At 39.0% G+C, this 16506-nt stretch overlaps 3 protein-coding genes across 4 annotated transcripts; 1 reads left to right on the top strand and 2 right to left on the bottom strand.

The window, feature by feature from the left end:
• Positions 1-7179: 7179 nt before the first annotated feature.
• LOC107222440 (AP-2 complex subunit sigma) lies at positions 7180-8386 on the bottom strand. Its single transcript, XM_015661814.2, has 4 exons — positions 8241-8386; positions 7882-8031; positions 7464-7637; positions 7180-7363 (listed from the first exon to the last, which is right to left on the bottom strand). Exons 1-4 carry the CDS (start codon positions 8241-8243, stop codon positions 7262-7264), a joined length of 429 nt encoding a protein of 142 aa, XP_015517300.1. The 5' UTR covers positions 8244-8386; the 3' UTR covers positions 7180-7261.
• A 1727-nt stretch (positions 8387-10113) lies between these two features.
• LOC107222441 (trafficking protein particle complex subunit 6b) lies at positions 10114-11362 on the top strand. Its single transcript, XM_015661815.2, has 2 exons — positions 10114-10547; positions 10730-11362. The coding sequence occupies exons 1-2, from the start codon at positions 10422-10424 to the stop codon at positions 11129-11131; spliced, it is 528 nt and encodes a 175-aa protein (XP_015517301.1). The 5' UTR covers positions 10114-10421; the 3' UTR covers positions 11132-11362.
• LOC107222445 (cystathionine beta-synthase) lies at positions 11159-15117 on the bottom strand. 2 transcript variants are annotated; one of them, XM_015661818.2, is made up of 6 exons: positions 14809-15117; positions 13400-13509; positions 12964-13313; positions 12627-12880; positions 12267-12537; positions 11159-12186 (listed from the first exon to the last, which is right to left on the bottom strand). In XM_015661818.2, exons 1-6 carry the CDS (start codon positions 14889-14891, stop codon positions 11746-11748), a joined length of 1509 nt encoding a protein of 502 aa, XP_015517304.2. In that variant the 5' UTR covers positions 14892-15117; the 3' UTR covers positions 11159-11745. The 2 variants fall into 2 exon arrangements, with proteins under 2 accessions (XP_015517304.2, XP_046588784.1); XM_046732828.1 differs by lacking the exon at positions 14809-15117 and adding an exon at positions 14418-14730.
• Between the last annotated feature and the right edge of the window lie 1389 nt (positions 15118-16506).

Here is a 16506-nt window from a genome sequence, read left to right as displayed (position 1 = left end):
ACGAACACCACGTGTCTACATATATTCTAAATGCCGTGAACGGTTAATTGCTCTACACGCACAAAGTCCGAACCCCGTAGTTGCAGGATCTGGCCGTTTGATTCGATGAAAAAATCCACATGAGAAGTGAAAGGTGGGGACGAAACGAGACCCGCCTACTTGTACCACCGTACCCGTTTATGCCGTAATCTAATCTCCGTTCGCTGTGATGATTATCACTTCGCAAGCGTCGTCTGGTGGAAAAAACATAAAACTAATGTAACCAGGCTGACGGTTGACCGTTGACCGTGATTTTTAGAGTGTGGATGGTAGAACAGGTGTATAATTGATTAGGTTTCGTTAATTTACGTCACACGAGTAATTTGAAACCCCAAGAATTACGATTTGCTTTCATTAAAATCAAAAACTTAGGTTATGTGGTGATAAAATGGCGCCGACAACCAGGCTCCGACGTCATGAGAACATTTTCCATTAGTCTGGAGTTTGGAGTGCCCGAAACTGCAGGCTGAGAATTGCGGAGAGATATGCGATCGAGTTTAAGAAGGTGAGCTGGCCGTCTCGAGACGAACAAATCGAGGAAGGATATCGTTGTGTACGGGATTCGAATCGGATTTCACTCGATTTGAAAATGTCAGAATATCCGTAGGAACGCGGTACGCGTTTGAAACTTGAATGCCACGTGCTCGTGATACTGTCCAGCCGAATACATCGAAATAGTTCACAGCCTCTCAGCGCTGCGTCATGTAGTCAAAGTTATAGTTATACGGGCATAATGAGACTCGTGCGGCACGGTAAGCCGTTCCTTTGAAATTCGAATATCGTTCTTTCTCCGCCCTATAAGACACCCTGAAGCGCGGCCTCTGCGGTTTTTCGCCCCGTTCCTTAAGCTCTGCGGCCGTGCTTGTGCTCCTTATACGCCTCAAGGTTCGACTCTGCAGTAGAGTTACACGGGCCTGCAGGCTATTATATGACATATATACGTTTACACTTTAGCCCCCACTAATAAGAAATGAGAACGTTTCAACTTGGCCGTGTCCCCGCGGTCCGTTTTCACACGCAGGTATAAGTCGCGGGCCTATTTGTACATTAATATATGCATATATGATCCGAGGAGCGAATCATAAACGCACCAGTTTCTTGCCTATGTATGTCGTACAGATTAATTTCTTTTACTCTTGCGTGCACAAATACCATATACTTATAGGTATACCGTAATACCGCGTGTATTACATACGAATTGATGAGTAATTACCCCATTGATTAGGAAGCACGGGTGTCTGGCGGATGGCCAGCATATAAGCTGAGCTTTCGACACGGTACACGATTAGCCATTAAAAACTAGACGGATTATCCTCATGTCTATTCCTTTAGTCTCTCATCAGTCATTGCTATCATTAATTATTCAGGGATAATCATTTTGAAAATAATCGAAATGCCTTTACGTTAACATTTCTTTTTTTTTTCTTACCATCTATTTGCAGAACTTATGCAAATACATCGTCCCGACGACAATCGGTGCATGATCAGTGACAATTACGAGTAGCCATTGGTACTGGAACGAAAGTTCATACATATTAGGTAGACTAATTTCCGAAATGGCGCTAGCTTCACGAAGTCATCTGAAAGTAAAACTGGTTGTAGGTATGTATTATACCCATATATGACTCAAGACGCATATTTAAACGTGTCTGCAGTAAAACATGCGGTGACAATGGCCTACCGCGATTTGCCGCACTTGCAATGAGATCGGCGGTTATAACAATTAATTACCGTACAATCGCGAGCCCCAAATGCGATCTTACAAAGAAATTCTCTTTTCCATGCAGATATAGCTGTCGATATCAAGTAGCAGGAATCCCATATTTCTTCCTTTTCCGGATATATTGTATGAACAAGTCGTTAATTAATCGACTTTCGGATATATTTGAATATTATTAAACAATTTCTACCCAGAATTTAAATTTCCGTAAAAAATTGCGATGCAAAATTTAGGTACCTATAAAGAAGCGAACGGACGCTCACAGCCGTTGATCTGAAAACTTGAATGATCGTGACAATATCGTGTTCCCGAATCCCTTACCCTGTGACTAAAATCGCTGCAATTTTGGAAGATGATGGCTCGATGCCGACCGGGGTGCGGAAATAATGATAATTCATACGCGAAGCAAGTATTTACGAGTTCGGTCGAGTTCCCCATAAAATATAGGGATCGCGGGATCAAGGAACGGATGCATAGACAAATAGATGGAAAAGCCCTTTGGCTCGGGACGCGGGATGGCTGCATCGTCGGATGGGTGCATCGGAGCACGGCAAGCCGTACCGCAGGGGCGTTCCGCCATGCAAACGAGGAATATAGCTAATGTGTCTCTACGGCGTGTGGTGCGCATGGTGTCGTCTTCTCGGCTCTCTCTCTCTCTCTCTCTCTCTCTCTCCTCTCTCACTCCCGCTCTTCCGCCGCCGCGGAAAAGAAAGAAATAGATTAAAACCAGCATCGAGGATAAAGCATCTGCGCTGACTTTACTATAGACGACGCGCGGAGAGGAGACTCCCTCTTTTTCTCTCCCTCTCTCTCTCTCTCTCGGCACACGTGAGACTTGAGACTTGAGCTTGAGACCTGAGACTTGAGACTCTGGGACTTGAGAGGCGCCGACGCGCGCTGGGGTCGTCGGCTATTTGTACGCCGCGGCGAAGGGGACGAGGAGGACCTCAAGACGTTCTTAATTACGCGACCCGCCCTCGGCCCCTCCGATCTCCACCCCCCCCCCCCCCACCCACCCACCCACCCGCCCCCTCCGCCAACCCCCGACACCCCTCGGGGTCCTCATCGCTCTCCCTGTGTCACTCTCTCTTTCTCGCGGTATAAGCAAGAGAAGCTACTCGGTCCGTCCCATCATGCGGTAGTCGCGACAGCACGTGTTCGCTTCCCCGACCCATTTTACTTTAAATCTGCACCGTCTCTTCCTATCCATGTATCATCGTGACTCGGCCCTCCGCACCTGAGCGAAAAAAGTTCCAGGCGTACCAGTCGTTGGGACGAAGGAAGAGAGGAAGTAAAAAAATCAAAACTCTTTAACCCCAGGAAACGGCCGACTTGCGCGAAAAATAAGAATTAGCTTCTTAAGGACCGAGAGATTGTTCACTTTCGTACAACGTGACTTCTAACTCCCGCGGGGTTAAGAGATTTCACGACTTCGTATCATCGTCGTGCGATTTCTACTTACCTAAGTTACATATAATTATATATGCTCTAGACTTTTCCTTGTATCTTAGTTTTCCTGGTAATCGATCTTAGCTTCTGCATAAAGCTTCGAATTTCTTATTCCATTTCAAATTACCTCTAAATACTGATAATGCTTTTATTTCACTCCGTTTCCATAGCACAGAACAGTATCGTAGATCTAAACTATTTTGGCCGATTGTAAATCATTTTTTAATGAATTTTCATTTATCTTGAATTTCTATTAATTTAAACAGTTGTCGAACTATCAAGTATTTCATAAATCGTTAAGATTGATTATTGTAATAATTTCCTGATGATTCTTCCGCCGATGCATTTTCGAGGGTGAATAACCCTTTGTCAGACATCGTTATCTAGCGGAAATTGCAACGTAACTTGTTTTCTTTGTCTCGGTAACGTTACATTATAATGCATATCCGCTAAGAAATTATATGTACGGTTCAATTGCCACATATTGAATTTCAGCCATCCCTAGACACATTTCTATCGGTATCAGTTTACGTTATCTTTTTTGTATCTCTACGTAAGATTGATGCTAGAGCCGTAGTGTGTGGTCATGAGGTCAACCTCATACTACGCCAGTTATACACGTATATTACAAGTATATACAGACCGGTCGCATACGTTATACGTATAATATAGAGGCGAGTAAAAACGTCAAAAGATACAAACCCTCGTCATAAATAAAATGATAAGTCGCAAGACTTTATACATATATATATACATACATTTGTGTAGATATATGTGTATATATACAGTATACAGTAATACGAATCGGAAATATTGTATTCTGGCAACATTTATACGTAGGTTCACCCTTACGCCTCTCTTTCACAAATTCAAATGAAATTGATTGAATTTCGATGTACTGAAAAATCATTCAACAGAATAATTCATGCTTCAAGATGTATTTCTTTTTTGATTCAATACCAGAAAATTCTCTTGAGAATCCAAGTGATCCTGAGTTTCTGACGATACGTAATACGCGCTTGCGTCGTTAATATTACAGTGTAAAATTGGACATAATTGTAATGGTATGAAAAAAAAATATGACATATCGTCAAATTGCTGACCCATGCAGAAACATCATCATAATTTGATCAAATTTGTCGCAATATCTGAAAAAAATTTTTTACTTGCGTAAGACGTAACATAAAAAAACTTAACGTTATTTTTATTCATATAGATGAAAAATATAATGAAGGAATTCTTTGTCGGTATAATATTATTGCCGTCAATCATATGTATTTTACACCATCCGATCTATATGTAATACTCCTTAAGACGAGAAGTTCAATTATATTATAAGTATGAGATTAAACGCAACATTATTTTTCATGATGTGTGGTAACGCAGGTCAAACTATCATCGTGTATAAATGTACTGAACATAATAATCCCGCCACAAAGTCAATGAGCCCAGGCCGAAAACACTGCAGTATCAGACCGATCTTTACATGTGTTATAAAGTATATGTTATGCAAAGGAAATGGAATTAGCCACGCAAAGTGTAAGATCTATTCGTTCTGTGCAATTGCGATTTTCTGCAATAAAAAGATCCTCAGGCAGCTTCTGTGTAACAATTATAAACCAAGCGAAAAAATTAAACCTCCATTGCATATAATATGTATTGTTATTTTTCTCTTTGCATTGTAGGTACACTCTTTACACTTTGGTCGAATTAAAAACTGTATCTCTTGTACCTTATAATTAGCTTCACCGTTTAGTTAAAAGACTAACACATATACATATTTATATCATACACGTATACCTAACGCATCTGAAATCCGATGCCAAGAACTTCTGTTGGACTGCCGCATATCAGTTGGAGAGTGTCTGATGCGAGTGTCTTAATCAGGGCCAAACATGACGAAAAATGACAGTTTTTTCATGAACTTTAATCAAAGAAAAAAACTCCCATACCCTGTATCATTATTATATTAGGGTCAAGATCCCGGCGTCTCGTATAATATAAGAAACGTATAACGGAGTCTGATTGTGAGTGCATCCTAATTGTACGTGGTTTTATGGTATCCCAGACATACATATACCGCAGTCGTAATCAAATGATACAATAGCAGAGCTATAATATTGCGTGCTTGAAACTTTGGAGAGGTCTGAAACAATCGTTTCTGCTTGTTTTAGATTGTAAAATCGACGACGGTGACCTTCTCCACAATTTTATAGTCAAATTAAAAACCGACGAACGTCGTGCGGGCGCCAAGCTGCGAAGACGATCGTCTCCGTTAGTGTAAAATATTTATATATGTATAAGTATGTATAACTGCTTGAATTTTATGTATGAAATTTCTTGTATTATGAGAGAATACAAGAGAGGCGTATCCAGGCGAAGCGACGCGCGATATCAGTTGCAGGGGTCGCCGCCACTACAAGCTCCCGGCTGATCTACTGCGTCTTCTCGTCGTCCGATAACCCGCGATAACCCCGACCCTAAATGTTATACATATTCATACAGTTTTATAACTCCGAGCTTCGTTCTACATCTTCGATTTCAGGTACACGTAGGGAAGTTAATGATTTTTACCGCGATCATTGCGCATCGACGTTGCTGCGACGGCGGGCATGAAAATATCGGCAAGTGTTTCTCGTTATTACATTTTGAATTATTAATCACAATGGGGAATAAATTGACCAAGAAATATTGCTCTTGCTTAAATTTCTCGTCATTTCCCGTAGGAGATGCCGGGAAAAAATGTGAAAAGTCTTTCAGAAATATAAGAAGAAAATTAATAAGATAAAGTTACCTTATTAAATTTCAGTTATCGAAGATGGGAATTTTCATAATTTCTCGTGATCGTTCATTATCAATATTATTGTAATTCGACAGACACGCATGGTCTCACTGTTTCATGCGGCACGAGCATAATGCTGATTAGAAATAATTTGACACGTTCTCTGGAGTGATTTAGATTTACTGTGAAACGAACCAGTGAGTTGAATGAACTAAAGGAAATAACGCCGGCAAAGATGATTCTTCTCCTCACGCTTACGACCAGAGCAAATTAGTGTACACGACAATTAGCCTGCATGGGCGTTACGTTTACGACTTAATAAACGTGAATACGGATACACCGCATGATGGGCATTTTATTTCGTGGATCTACATTGATCTTCTATGTATGTAGGTACCTATATTATATCATGTATGACCGTGAATTCGACGTCTTGAATATGAGTATGGACTTCTTATTTTGCGATCACCCGACGACGATCGCCATCGTGTGGGGAAAGGGGAAATCACTAAATTTTGTTTAGTTCGCGAGCTGCAGCGGGTGATTTAATTAAAAATCTGTCGAATGGTTCCATGTTATTCGATGCATGCTTGCAGTTTTAGTTTTATTAAAACCTACGCCTGTACACGTATATACCGAAGCACATTGATATAATGAGACTATTCACAATGTTATCGAACTCAATTCAGTGTTCATAATAAGTGTAGCGAAAATTGTCATCAATTAGTATTTTCATCTGTTGTTGTATCCCGGCTCTACATAATGTTTCAATGTTTTATCATTTTTTCCAAATTTCTATCTGTAATACAATTTAAATCGAATTTTAAGCTTCTGTCCTTTCTAGTTCAATAGTCGTGCTATTGGAAATTAAAAGAGTGACGTCATAACGGCAAGATGTCGTAAGGTTTGAGATATTTTCGGCGTTCGTATAATTACCCTAGATTTTTCTTTCCAATTTATTCTGAGAAAAAATTAAAGATCACTTCGTGATCGCGAGTTCTGTGTGCAGTCAAGCACTTGATAAAGTAGGAACCTGATAACCGTGCTTAACTAACTTATCGACATAGAACAGTGGACGTTGCACCTTTTACTGATATCAACCAGCGGTAAGACAGAAGAATTCTGTATAAGCTGCAAAAAAGATAACTTGCTGGACTTTTGAAAGAAATGTGAAACAAAACTTGAGGTGTAAGAAGAAATGGAGCATGAGATTGTATTGTAGAGAGATTTTCAAATACAGAACATTTCTAAGGGAATGGTATTTTGTTTTATTATTCGAGGGAGTTCAACATGAGAAGCTGTTTAAGAACTTTGGTTTGGCTAGTTTCTCGGATTTCACCAGCAAGAAACATTTCGTCCACTACAGTGTACACCTGAAATTACAATGGTATTATTAGGAGATTGACTATTATAACAACAGACTAAATATTCTACATGAGATGCGTTGTAAAATTTTTCAGCAGGATAAAGTACCTTATAGAAGTTGAACACCAAGTCTAGTTCGCAAACGTTGTGGAAATACTCGTTCAAGACTTCCACAAAATTATGAATCGCTTCCAAGTAGCAAAGATTGTTGTCGTTCACATCCACGCAAATACAGAAGTACAAGCCAGCGTATCGTCTGTAGACTATCTTGAAGTTTCGGAACTGAAACCAAGATACATAGGCGTCAAGCCAACCATAGGAAAAGCAATTTTTAAAAAACAGTTTCTTCAGTGTGTCAGAATTTGAACCAGAATTGGGAATCTTTTCATTATCAGTAGATGTACTTTGAGCCTTCTTTGTGACTGTTGTACGAATCAAGCGTCGAACTATTTAACGAAACAAAATAAGCTCCTTTGCACTGAACTAAGAAATTATAGACATATTATATCCAATGAACTTGTAGAACCTCAACGAAGTTGGTGTGTTTAGCATCTCTAACAGTGACGACGGCGTGAACTTCCTCGATGAGCTTTTGTTTTTCATCGTCATCAAAATTCATGTACCATTTGGCAAGACGAGTTTTGCCCGCTCTGTTCTGGATTAGGATGAATCGAATCTGGGAAAAATGTATAATCAGAAACGATCAAGCTAGCGTTGTACGGACCTGACAAAATTTTATAAACAAGCAATAATATTGATTTCAATGAGATAACGTAATTCTGGATACTGAGTTGAACCTTTAATCAAGGTGCACGGAATCAAATAAACATAAATTCTCTCGCTGAATTGTATTAAATTTTGATCGTATTCTCATGCAGTACTTGCCATTATCTCTGAGGGTGACAGATGACAGGTGACACTTTCGATCAAGTGTCTTTTTAGGTTCGTGTGATAAGTCCGCCCTCCTGCTTTATCAGTATTCTATCTGTACGCGTGTAAAATGCAATGAGATCAGACAACTTCAAGTCAAATTCTCGGCTGTTCGTCGCTTAGTGTCACCGTAGCGCCACGGAGCAATATTGGCGCTTCGGTAGCCGGCGCCATCTTGTTGGTGAGCGAACGCCGAAGACGCCGAACCACCTGACAAACGATCGAGGGCGGCCGAGCCGACAAGCACGCAGTTAACTGCGCGAATTTTGCTGTGCTTGATTGTGTGGTAGAGTTAATTCGGCAATTTTCGCGATAATTTATTGACCAGCCGGCTACGAGGTTGCGATTCTTTTCAGATATTTATACCGAGTGTATTGAATACTTAACACGGCGTTATGTGTATATTCTTCAGTCAACGTCTATGGTAGGTATACTACATTCACGCACAACAAATGACACTCGCGATTGAATTGCTGCGCTTTTAAAAATTTTAATCAAAATGGAGGAGAAAAGATATAGTGAAATCAGTGCAATACTCCTTTACTTGAAGTTAACCACGACGTTGTGATTACAGCATCATCGGTTTCACGTGTACATGATCCCTAACAAATAGTGGTGAACCAGTGAGTGAAGTATCAGTTTTATAGAATTTTTTGGAACAATTGTTATTCAACGTTTCAATTGTCATGTGCAGTGCAGTGGTGAAACTTCACATTTGCGACGAGCGCCGTGATTTTCTGCAGGCGTTTGGCGTAAGGGTGAGTCTGATATATGATTTGTCTCTTTGTGTAACGTATCAAGTATAGGTATGTTCGTACTGGCGTCGAGTTATTACTGAAAATGTTGTCATTAAGATGAATTTCGTGAGGGTTTGTGATATCACTTGACGATACGCTCGTTTTGCCTCCATTTAAATCAATCCTCTCTCCAGTTGGATGGTGCTTGCTTGTCAATCGACTTAATTGAACTACTAAAAGAGGTTTATTTGTGGGATAAACTTTATTATTGATTGACATATTTTATTGAAAGGTAAAGAAAAACCTGACGTCATACCATCATGTGTGATGTTTTACATCTGGTTGTATCATCTGTGATTTATATTCGATAATTACATTGAACCACTAAAAGACGTTTATTTGTGGGATAAACTTTATTATTGATTGACATATTTTATTGAATGGTAAAGAAAAACCTGACGTCATACCATCGTGTGTGATGTTTTACATCTGGTTGTATCGTCTGTGATTTATATTCGATAATTACATGCTTCCTATATTAATTTCACGCATACATAAAAAAGTATAAAATTTTTTGTTAATTTGACCGTGTACTCAGAGCGTGTAGTTGATGCATTCTGATTCTGAGAATAAGCTAAGCATTCGACGAATACCTCCAGTTGTGCAAAACTCGACAGCAAAGGACCACTGATCTGTAATATCTAAATCAGTGCAAAATACCTATATCAAAAATGTTGGGTACCTAGTGCAGTTGGCATGTGGATATATTCTTTGTTTCTAGACGTTGATTAGAAAACAATCCTGTAAAAATCTCAATTTTTTTATTGTCGATTTTGTTCATAGTATGCAGTGAAAATTTTCAATAATGTACGGATCATATTACAAGTTTTTTGGCCATTCGCAGTTGTATCATGGTCATTATGCGGAAGTTCTAGAGAATCTCAGGGTGCCGTTTCTGTAAGCGATCGCCCATGCTAGTGATAGAGAAGTATTTTCCATTATCGACGTAGCTTTGTGTCGACCGTGGCGTCGACTCTCCTCGCATACGACCTTAGCAAAAATACCTTTGGCTGACCGTCCTTAAAGCTGCTTATTCAATGGGGAAAAGCAGTAGTTAATGAACACAGCTTTGATATTTGACGTCTAGAGTTGAATCATCGACAAATACCTACCCATAAACAGAATAAAACATCAAAAACTGAATTTAATTCAGATTACAAAAAATAAATGTAAAGTTGAGAGATTTTTTACCAATCAGCGATCGTAATTTGTCAGCTATTAGTGAGCGACAAGGCGAAACTGACAGTGTGTTGGGTATTGCCACTTTGACAGATCAGAACGCAAGTTCAATAATCGGCGTTGTTATTTCTTGACGGTCCATTAAATCATCGTTTGCGTTATGAAGCAGCAAAACGTTGACACAAAAACAAACCTCCCTGATACCGGGGAAGCGGACGAGTGTCTATTCGAATATTTGCATGCCGAAATGGTGAATTACGTTCTGAGTTCAAAAACAAACGGCAAGGCAAGTTATACTACAGTTTAAATATACTGACCAACATCCCAAAGATTCACAGTTACATCGCGTTCCTGGACGTCTGCAAAAACATATGTCAAACTTACTTGAATCCGTTAACATAACCCAAGGTTATTCTTCGACAGAATGTTCAATCAACTATCTAATCGTTGAATAATGTTTTAAATCAGGAGGGCGAAGAAGAGCTTTCGCCTTTGGAGTGGATGGGATTCGGTGTTGGATATCGCATCATGGAACGGTTAACTAGGGAATGGGCGCGTTTCAAGGATGAGTTGGACACAATTAAGTTCATATGCATGGATCTTTGGTCAAGTTTGTACCGCAAGCAGATCGATAATTTGCGAACGAATCATCAGGGAGTATATGTACTACATGACAATGCATTCCGTTTACTAACCAACATCGGTGCTCCTGATAGCACGCAGTACTTACGCGAGGCTCCACGACTCTTAGCTTTTACCTGCGGTCTACTTCGTGGTAGCCTTGCAAATCTTGGAATAGTTAGTACGGTCACAGCAGAAATAGCTACATTACCGAGTTGCAAATTTCATGTACAGGTACAGAGAGTTTAAAATAATGTAAATAATTATATAAGTATGTAAATTTAATAACTTTATTGAAAATGTATAAACACTATATTATTTGTGTAAATGACTGTGATTATGCATTAATCGACTTAATAGACGTAGTGCAACAAATACTGCAGGACAATACACATAATTTCGGTAAAAGACATCGATATGTGCATGTGTGTAATGTTTCCATCTACTCCAGGTCACACATAAATCATGCGATCGTAATATGGGTGTAGAAAAAAACATAATGAAATCAATTTACTATTCGAGTTATTTAACCTTAATAATTCGTCATCAAATATTGGTCCAGTGCAAATAGTATTCTTCAAATATCTCATGTCGTATCACATGGACTGACAAATAACAAAACCACACTTAAATACAAATACATGATCAGTCTCATGTTTTATTGGATTACATAATAATACACAGAATTCAAGTATAGAAATGTATAAAAAATCAAGCAATTTCCAGAAAAAAAAAAGAATAGAACTAAACAAAAATTACGTTTGTCAACTGTTGTCAAGAATTGACTAAATCTATCTACATTGCAGAAATATTGGTAAGCGAGGCTTGGGTCAAATAGTTTAAAATGAATATAAATAGACGGATCAAGCAGCAGTGCCATTACTGTGCGGTTCACTGATATAATTCAAAAGATCCATTTGAGTGGCAATACCCACTGCACTGGTCGTTTGTTTCGCATTTACTATGACAACATATGCGTCTTTTTCAAGAATTCGTGACAGTCGTCCGAGGGTTGCACAAGTAGTCAGCTTTCTGAATTGCTTGAACAGTACTTTCCGTGCGCAATCCGTAGACTTGACTTTACCCGAAATCAGACTTCTCGTAAGGTCATTCAGAGTTACTACCCCTTGGATACTTCCATTCTTTTCTATAAGCGGAATTTGGTCAAATCCGCCTTTCTTCAGAATCGCAATGGCTTCTTGACAAGTTGCTTCTGCTGGTAGAGTAGACAGGGGATTTAAACGAAGATTTGAAATAGAAGTCGTCCACCACCATTTGTTCGCCTCTACCGGCGGGGGTGGATCCTGAAACATCATAGTGAAGTCAGTTTTAACTTTTTCTTCAATTTACAATTTTATTTTCTAAACACTTAGTTATTTCGTACCAAAAAACCTCTGGCTTCCATCCAGTGGTCCGATACAAATTTAGTCATGTAGTTTCTGAGACCATCTGGCAGTATTACAACAACTCTTTGATCTTCTGGTAGATCCTTGGCCAATTTTAAAGCTGCTGACATAGATGCACCGCTACTTCCACCGCACAACAAACCCTCCTCACGTATTAGTGCTCTAGCACAGTTCAGTGAGTCTCTGTCATTCGTTTTAACCCACAAATCAACTGAACCACGATCCAAAACCGTAGGAGTGAAGTCGTATCTGAAAATGTATGTCAGTTAGATATGTAGCAGACTCAATGTGATCTAGAAAATTCTAATTTTGCTTAGTTTAACACAAGGAATACATACCCAATTCCTTCGACCTCATAGAAGGTTACTTCACTTTGATTTATTTCCGCAGGCTCTGCAAGAATACTACCTTCCGGATCAATAGCTACAATTTTTGTCTGTGGTATTAGTTCTTTGAATCTGCGACTGATCCCACTAATGGTGCCACCAGTACCAGCTCCTGCTACTAAATAATCGATTTTGCCTTTGCATTGTTCCCAGATTTCATACGCTGTTTGATCGTAATGAGCTAGAGGATTTCCACAATTGGTATACTGTAAAACATAAAGACGTTAGCATGTCTTACAAAGGAAAAGAAAAGTCTGCCAACTTTCCATTTCCATCGATGTCTAATTACCTGATCCAGAATTACGCTATTTGGTATTTCCTTCTGTAATTTCTGAGATACTGTTATATGACCTTCGGGACTGTCCCACGCAGCCTCGGTTGGCGTTCTAACAATCTCAGCCCCCAGAGCCCGCAGTGTGTCAACTTTTTCATTCGACATCTTCTCAGGCATTACTATGATACAGCGGTAACCCTTGACTGCTGATGCCATCGCCAATCCTATACCTGTATTTCCGCTTGTTGGCTCAATTATGGTATATCCTGGCTTGAGAATCCCTTTGTCTTCCGCATCTTGGATCATTCTGTGCGCGATCCTGTCTTTTACGGAGCCACCAGGATTCAGAAATTCACATTTTGCCACTAAATTTAAGCGACAATTAATTGAAATTGAAAATTTTGTGTCCAAGTCGAGAAATGAGCTATGATATCCTGCAAATAGTACTCACATAATTCACATTTGATATTAAATGATTTGCAAATATTGTTCAATCGCACCATAGGGGTTTGTCCAATAGCAGCCAGGATGTTGGGGAGTACCTCCTTGCGATTATTAAGACTAGAATAAACAACACGTATTGTATAGTTTATAATTAATTGGTTCAGATAGATGTTACACGAAGAGCATTTGATTTCACAATGGCTAGTCACTTATCAAAAACAAAGTTTTCAAACACTGTGTTCTACGGGCTTGAATGACAAGTATTTCAATAACTATATCATTTGTCCATTAAATGAATAGTCTGGAGAGTAAGGTTTCCATAATTTTCAACATAATGCAATTGTTTAACGTGCATAATACATTTGCTCAGTGCAGTTCAATTCTACGACACCTATTTGACAATACGCTGGATGAGATTGTTCAAAATTTTCCAGGATCATGGACAAGTTGTTATATGTGGGACATATACTATCAAATTATGGTGCAAGTTGTTTTCCAGCAAATTAAACAAGTTGATGTTTAAGTTTTATACGCTAGTGTGGTGTAGATGTTATCAAGTATTTATTCAGCCTCTGCATAAACTTGCGACACAAATATGGATTTGATGTAATCAAAGCGCATAAGTATGAAATGGCAAGTAAACTACGTCTAACAAGGAAAGTTTTAAGTGATGTATCGAGTAGTTTTGTGCCCGTAACGAATTATGTACCGGTTTGTATCAAAAGTACAATTATACAAATGACAAATGTTGTCTTACACGCAAGCATGATCGATCGCCAGGGTAATATTCGATATCTTCTACTTGTTCCGATAGACTGAGTTCTCTATAATTTTGCTAACTTCGATTGTCAAAAAATTGAAAAAACATCAATGCTTTGATCAACAATACTTCAATAAGACTGTAGGCAGCGGCATCATCACGCCTAGATCATTGATTATGTTATTACTCATTAGGCATCGCATGCATCAACTAAATCTAATGTTGTAGTTAATATCTTGCAAGTGAGATAAAAGGCTTTTCCTACTCTCTGATACTCATCCAAGTATATGTTTGAAGTATTTTCGGAAATTCGTCAACAAAGGTTTTGAACGCGCCGCTGAGGGGGTTCGAGGCAAACAAACTACTTGTTAATCTTTTTTCATTATCCTCTGAACCGGTCGGCCCCGAGCCAATAAGACGCCACACACGTGTAAATTCCTACGCTACTGACGAACGACGAGCAGTGATTCTTCATCCGAACCTACGTGTTTCATTATTAGCGGAAACACGTTACTCACGCACACGTATCTGAAATTGATATTTGTACATCGCCGATAGGAATAGCCCTACGTTCCATACGTTCATATCGTAGTTTGGACAACGATCCTTATACACTTCTCACTCAACGAAAACTTGAATTAAAATTTTTTACTTACGGTGGTCGTGTTGTATGCGGATTATTTTTAGCATTTGGTTGCCACGTGCAACGCGAAGGTAGATCTGGACGTATTAATTCCATTTTCAAAGTACTCAACGACAGTCTTTTGTTCTTCCAATTTTTGTTTTTACAGGATTTTCCGCTCTCTTCTGTTCGATTGTACAATGTTTAATTGCTCCACGTTTGACGAATAAATATTAAGGGATCAATCGATTGGTTCCAAGCGTGCGGCGACGAGTTTGCGCGCTGCTACTAACCTCGAACACAACCGTCGTTCAACGGCGAACGGCAGGAAGCGGAGTATTTCTTGCATCGCAAGTTAGGCTTGTTTTGGTTGCATTCCCCCCCCCCCCCTCCCCCCCTCCTCCGCCATTATCCCCCACCTTGATTTCTCAGCCATTCCTAACGCAGCGATTTCTTGCCCCGTTTTTGCATCGCGTCTTGCATCCCTGTTTTTATGTTATTGAAACCTCGGTCTGATCAATCCGCTTTTGTAGAATCTCCTGGAACTACCAACCCAGTTGGATTCGGTTGTGCGGTGGACAATGATGATTTAAATTTTTTTATTGATAAAACTAATAGCATTAAACTATGTTTAATTATGATTAATATCACCACGTTGAAACGAAATTTCGCAAATTCTTTGGGTCATCTAATGTATCCAGTGATAACCTGGCCGGCTTTCGTAATAATATACACTTGACTCGCGAATGTTGTATCTGCAATTACTTATATATAGATGATATTTTATACGCATGCGGTAATTTATACGTAATATCGGAGTTTCTGGATACTGCAATACTTGCGGTTGATGATGATACCACAATTTTTATCACCCTGTGACGAGGAAACTTTACATCGATTCTTGATTACTTCAATTCATGGACAAAGAACCGTATCTTTCAGGGACTGAATTGCGCGCGAAAATAATGCAGATATGCGCGTATTAATAATTACTGATTTTTAATTACTGGACATATTGAGAATTGCGAAAGTGTTTGTTGTTATTCAAAATGATTGGAAACTCAAGTTTCTCTGCAGACTCCGCTTTGAATTGACCGAAATACAGTGTTTGAGGTGCTTCAAAGGCGTTTATTGGCTTTTATATTACGCAAATTTTTCTCTGTAATAACCAAAAATACTGGTACAAATATCATACGTACTGTAAATTTGGAACAGGTTTTAGAATTTATTACTGCCGTAGATGTCATATTTTGTACGGTTTAGAACCTCTTCGTTTACTTTAAAGTTGTTACGTATTGATAATTCCTAGGCCAACATAGAAGAGTTGTTGTGCAACGACGCAAAGCAAACAGCGGATGACACATTATCGTACATTCTTAACGTTAAACTGTAATGAAAACACGTTATATAAGGATTAGTTAATTGAATGTTAAGTTTATATGTAAATTTGGTGCTAAAGATAGACTTTCAAGTAGTACAGGTGTACCTTACATACGTATCTACGTGCGTATTAAGCGACCTCTAACGGAAAATAGATAAAAAAGAAATCGAACTGGAACTGATAGAACTTTGGTATTACAATTATTATTTTTACCAACATAGCAGTTAGCAGTCGCTGATTCCGCATCCATTTTTGTTATAATTTGCGTTTTGACGGTCGTTAAAATTAGCTGCGTAGAATCTTTTCATGTTTATACATGCAATCTGCAATCATCACTTTACGACGCATAAA

This window comes from Neodiprion lecontei, chromosome 2, assembly GCF_021901455.1.
Source record: "Neodiprion lecontei isolate iyNeoLeco1 chromosome 2, iyNeoLeco1.1, whole genome shotgun sequence".
In the NCBI taxonomy this organism is placed as follows: Eukaryota; Metazoa; Arthropoda; class Insecta; order Hymenoptera; family Diprionidae; genus Neodiprion; species Neodiprion lecontei.
This window is presented reverse-complemented; position numbering and strand designations above follow the sequence as displayed.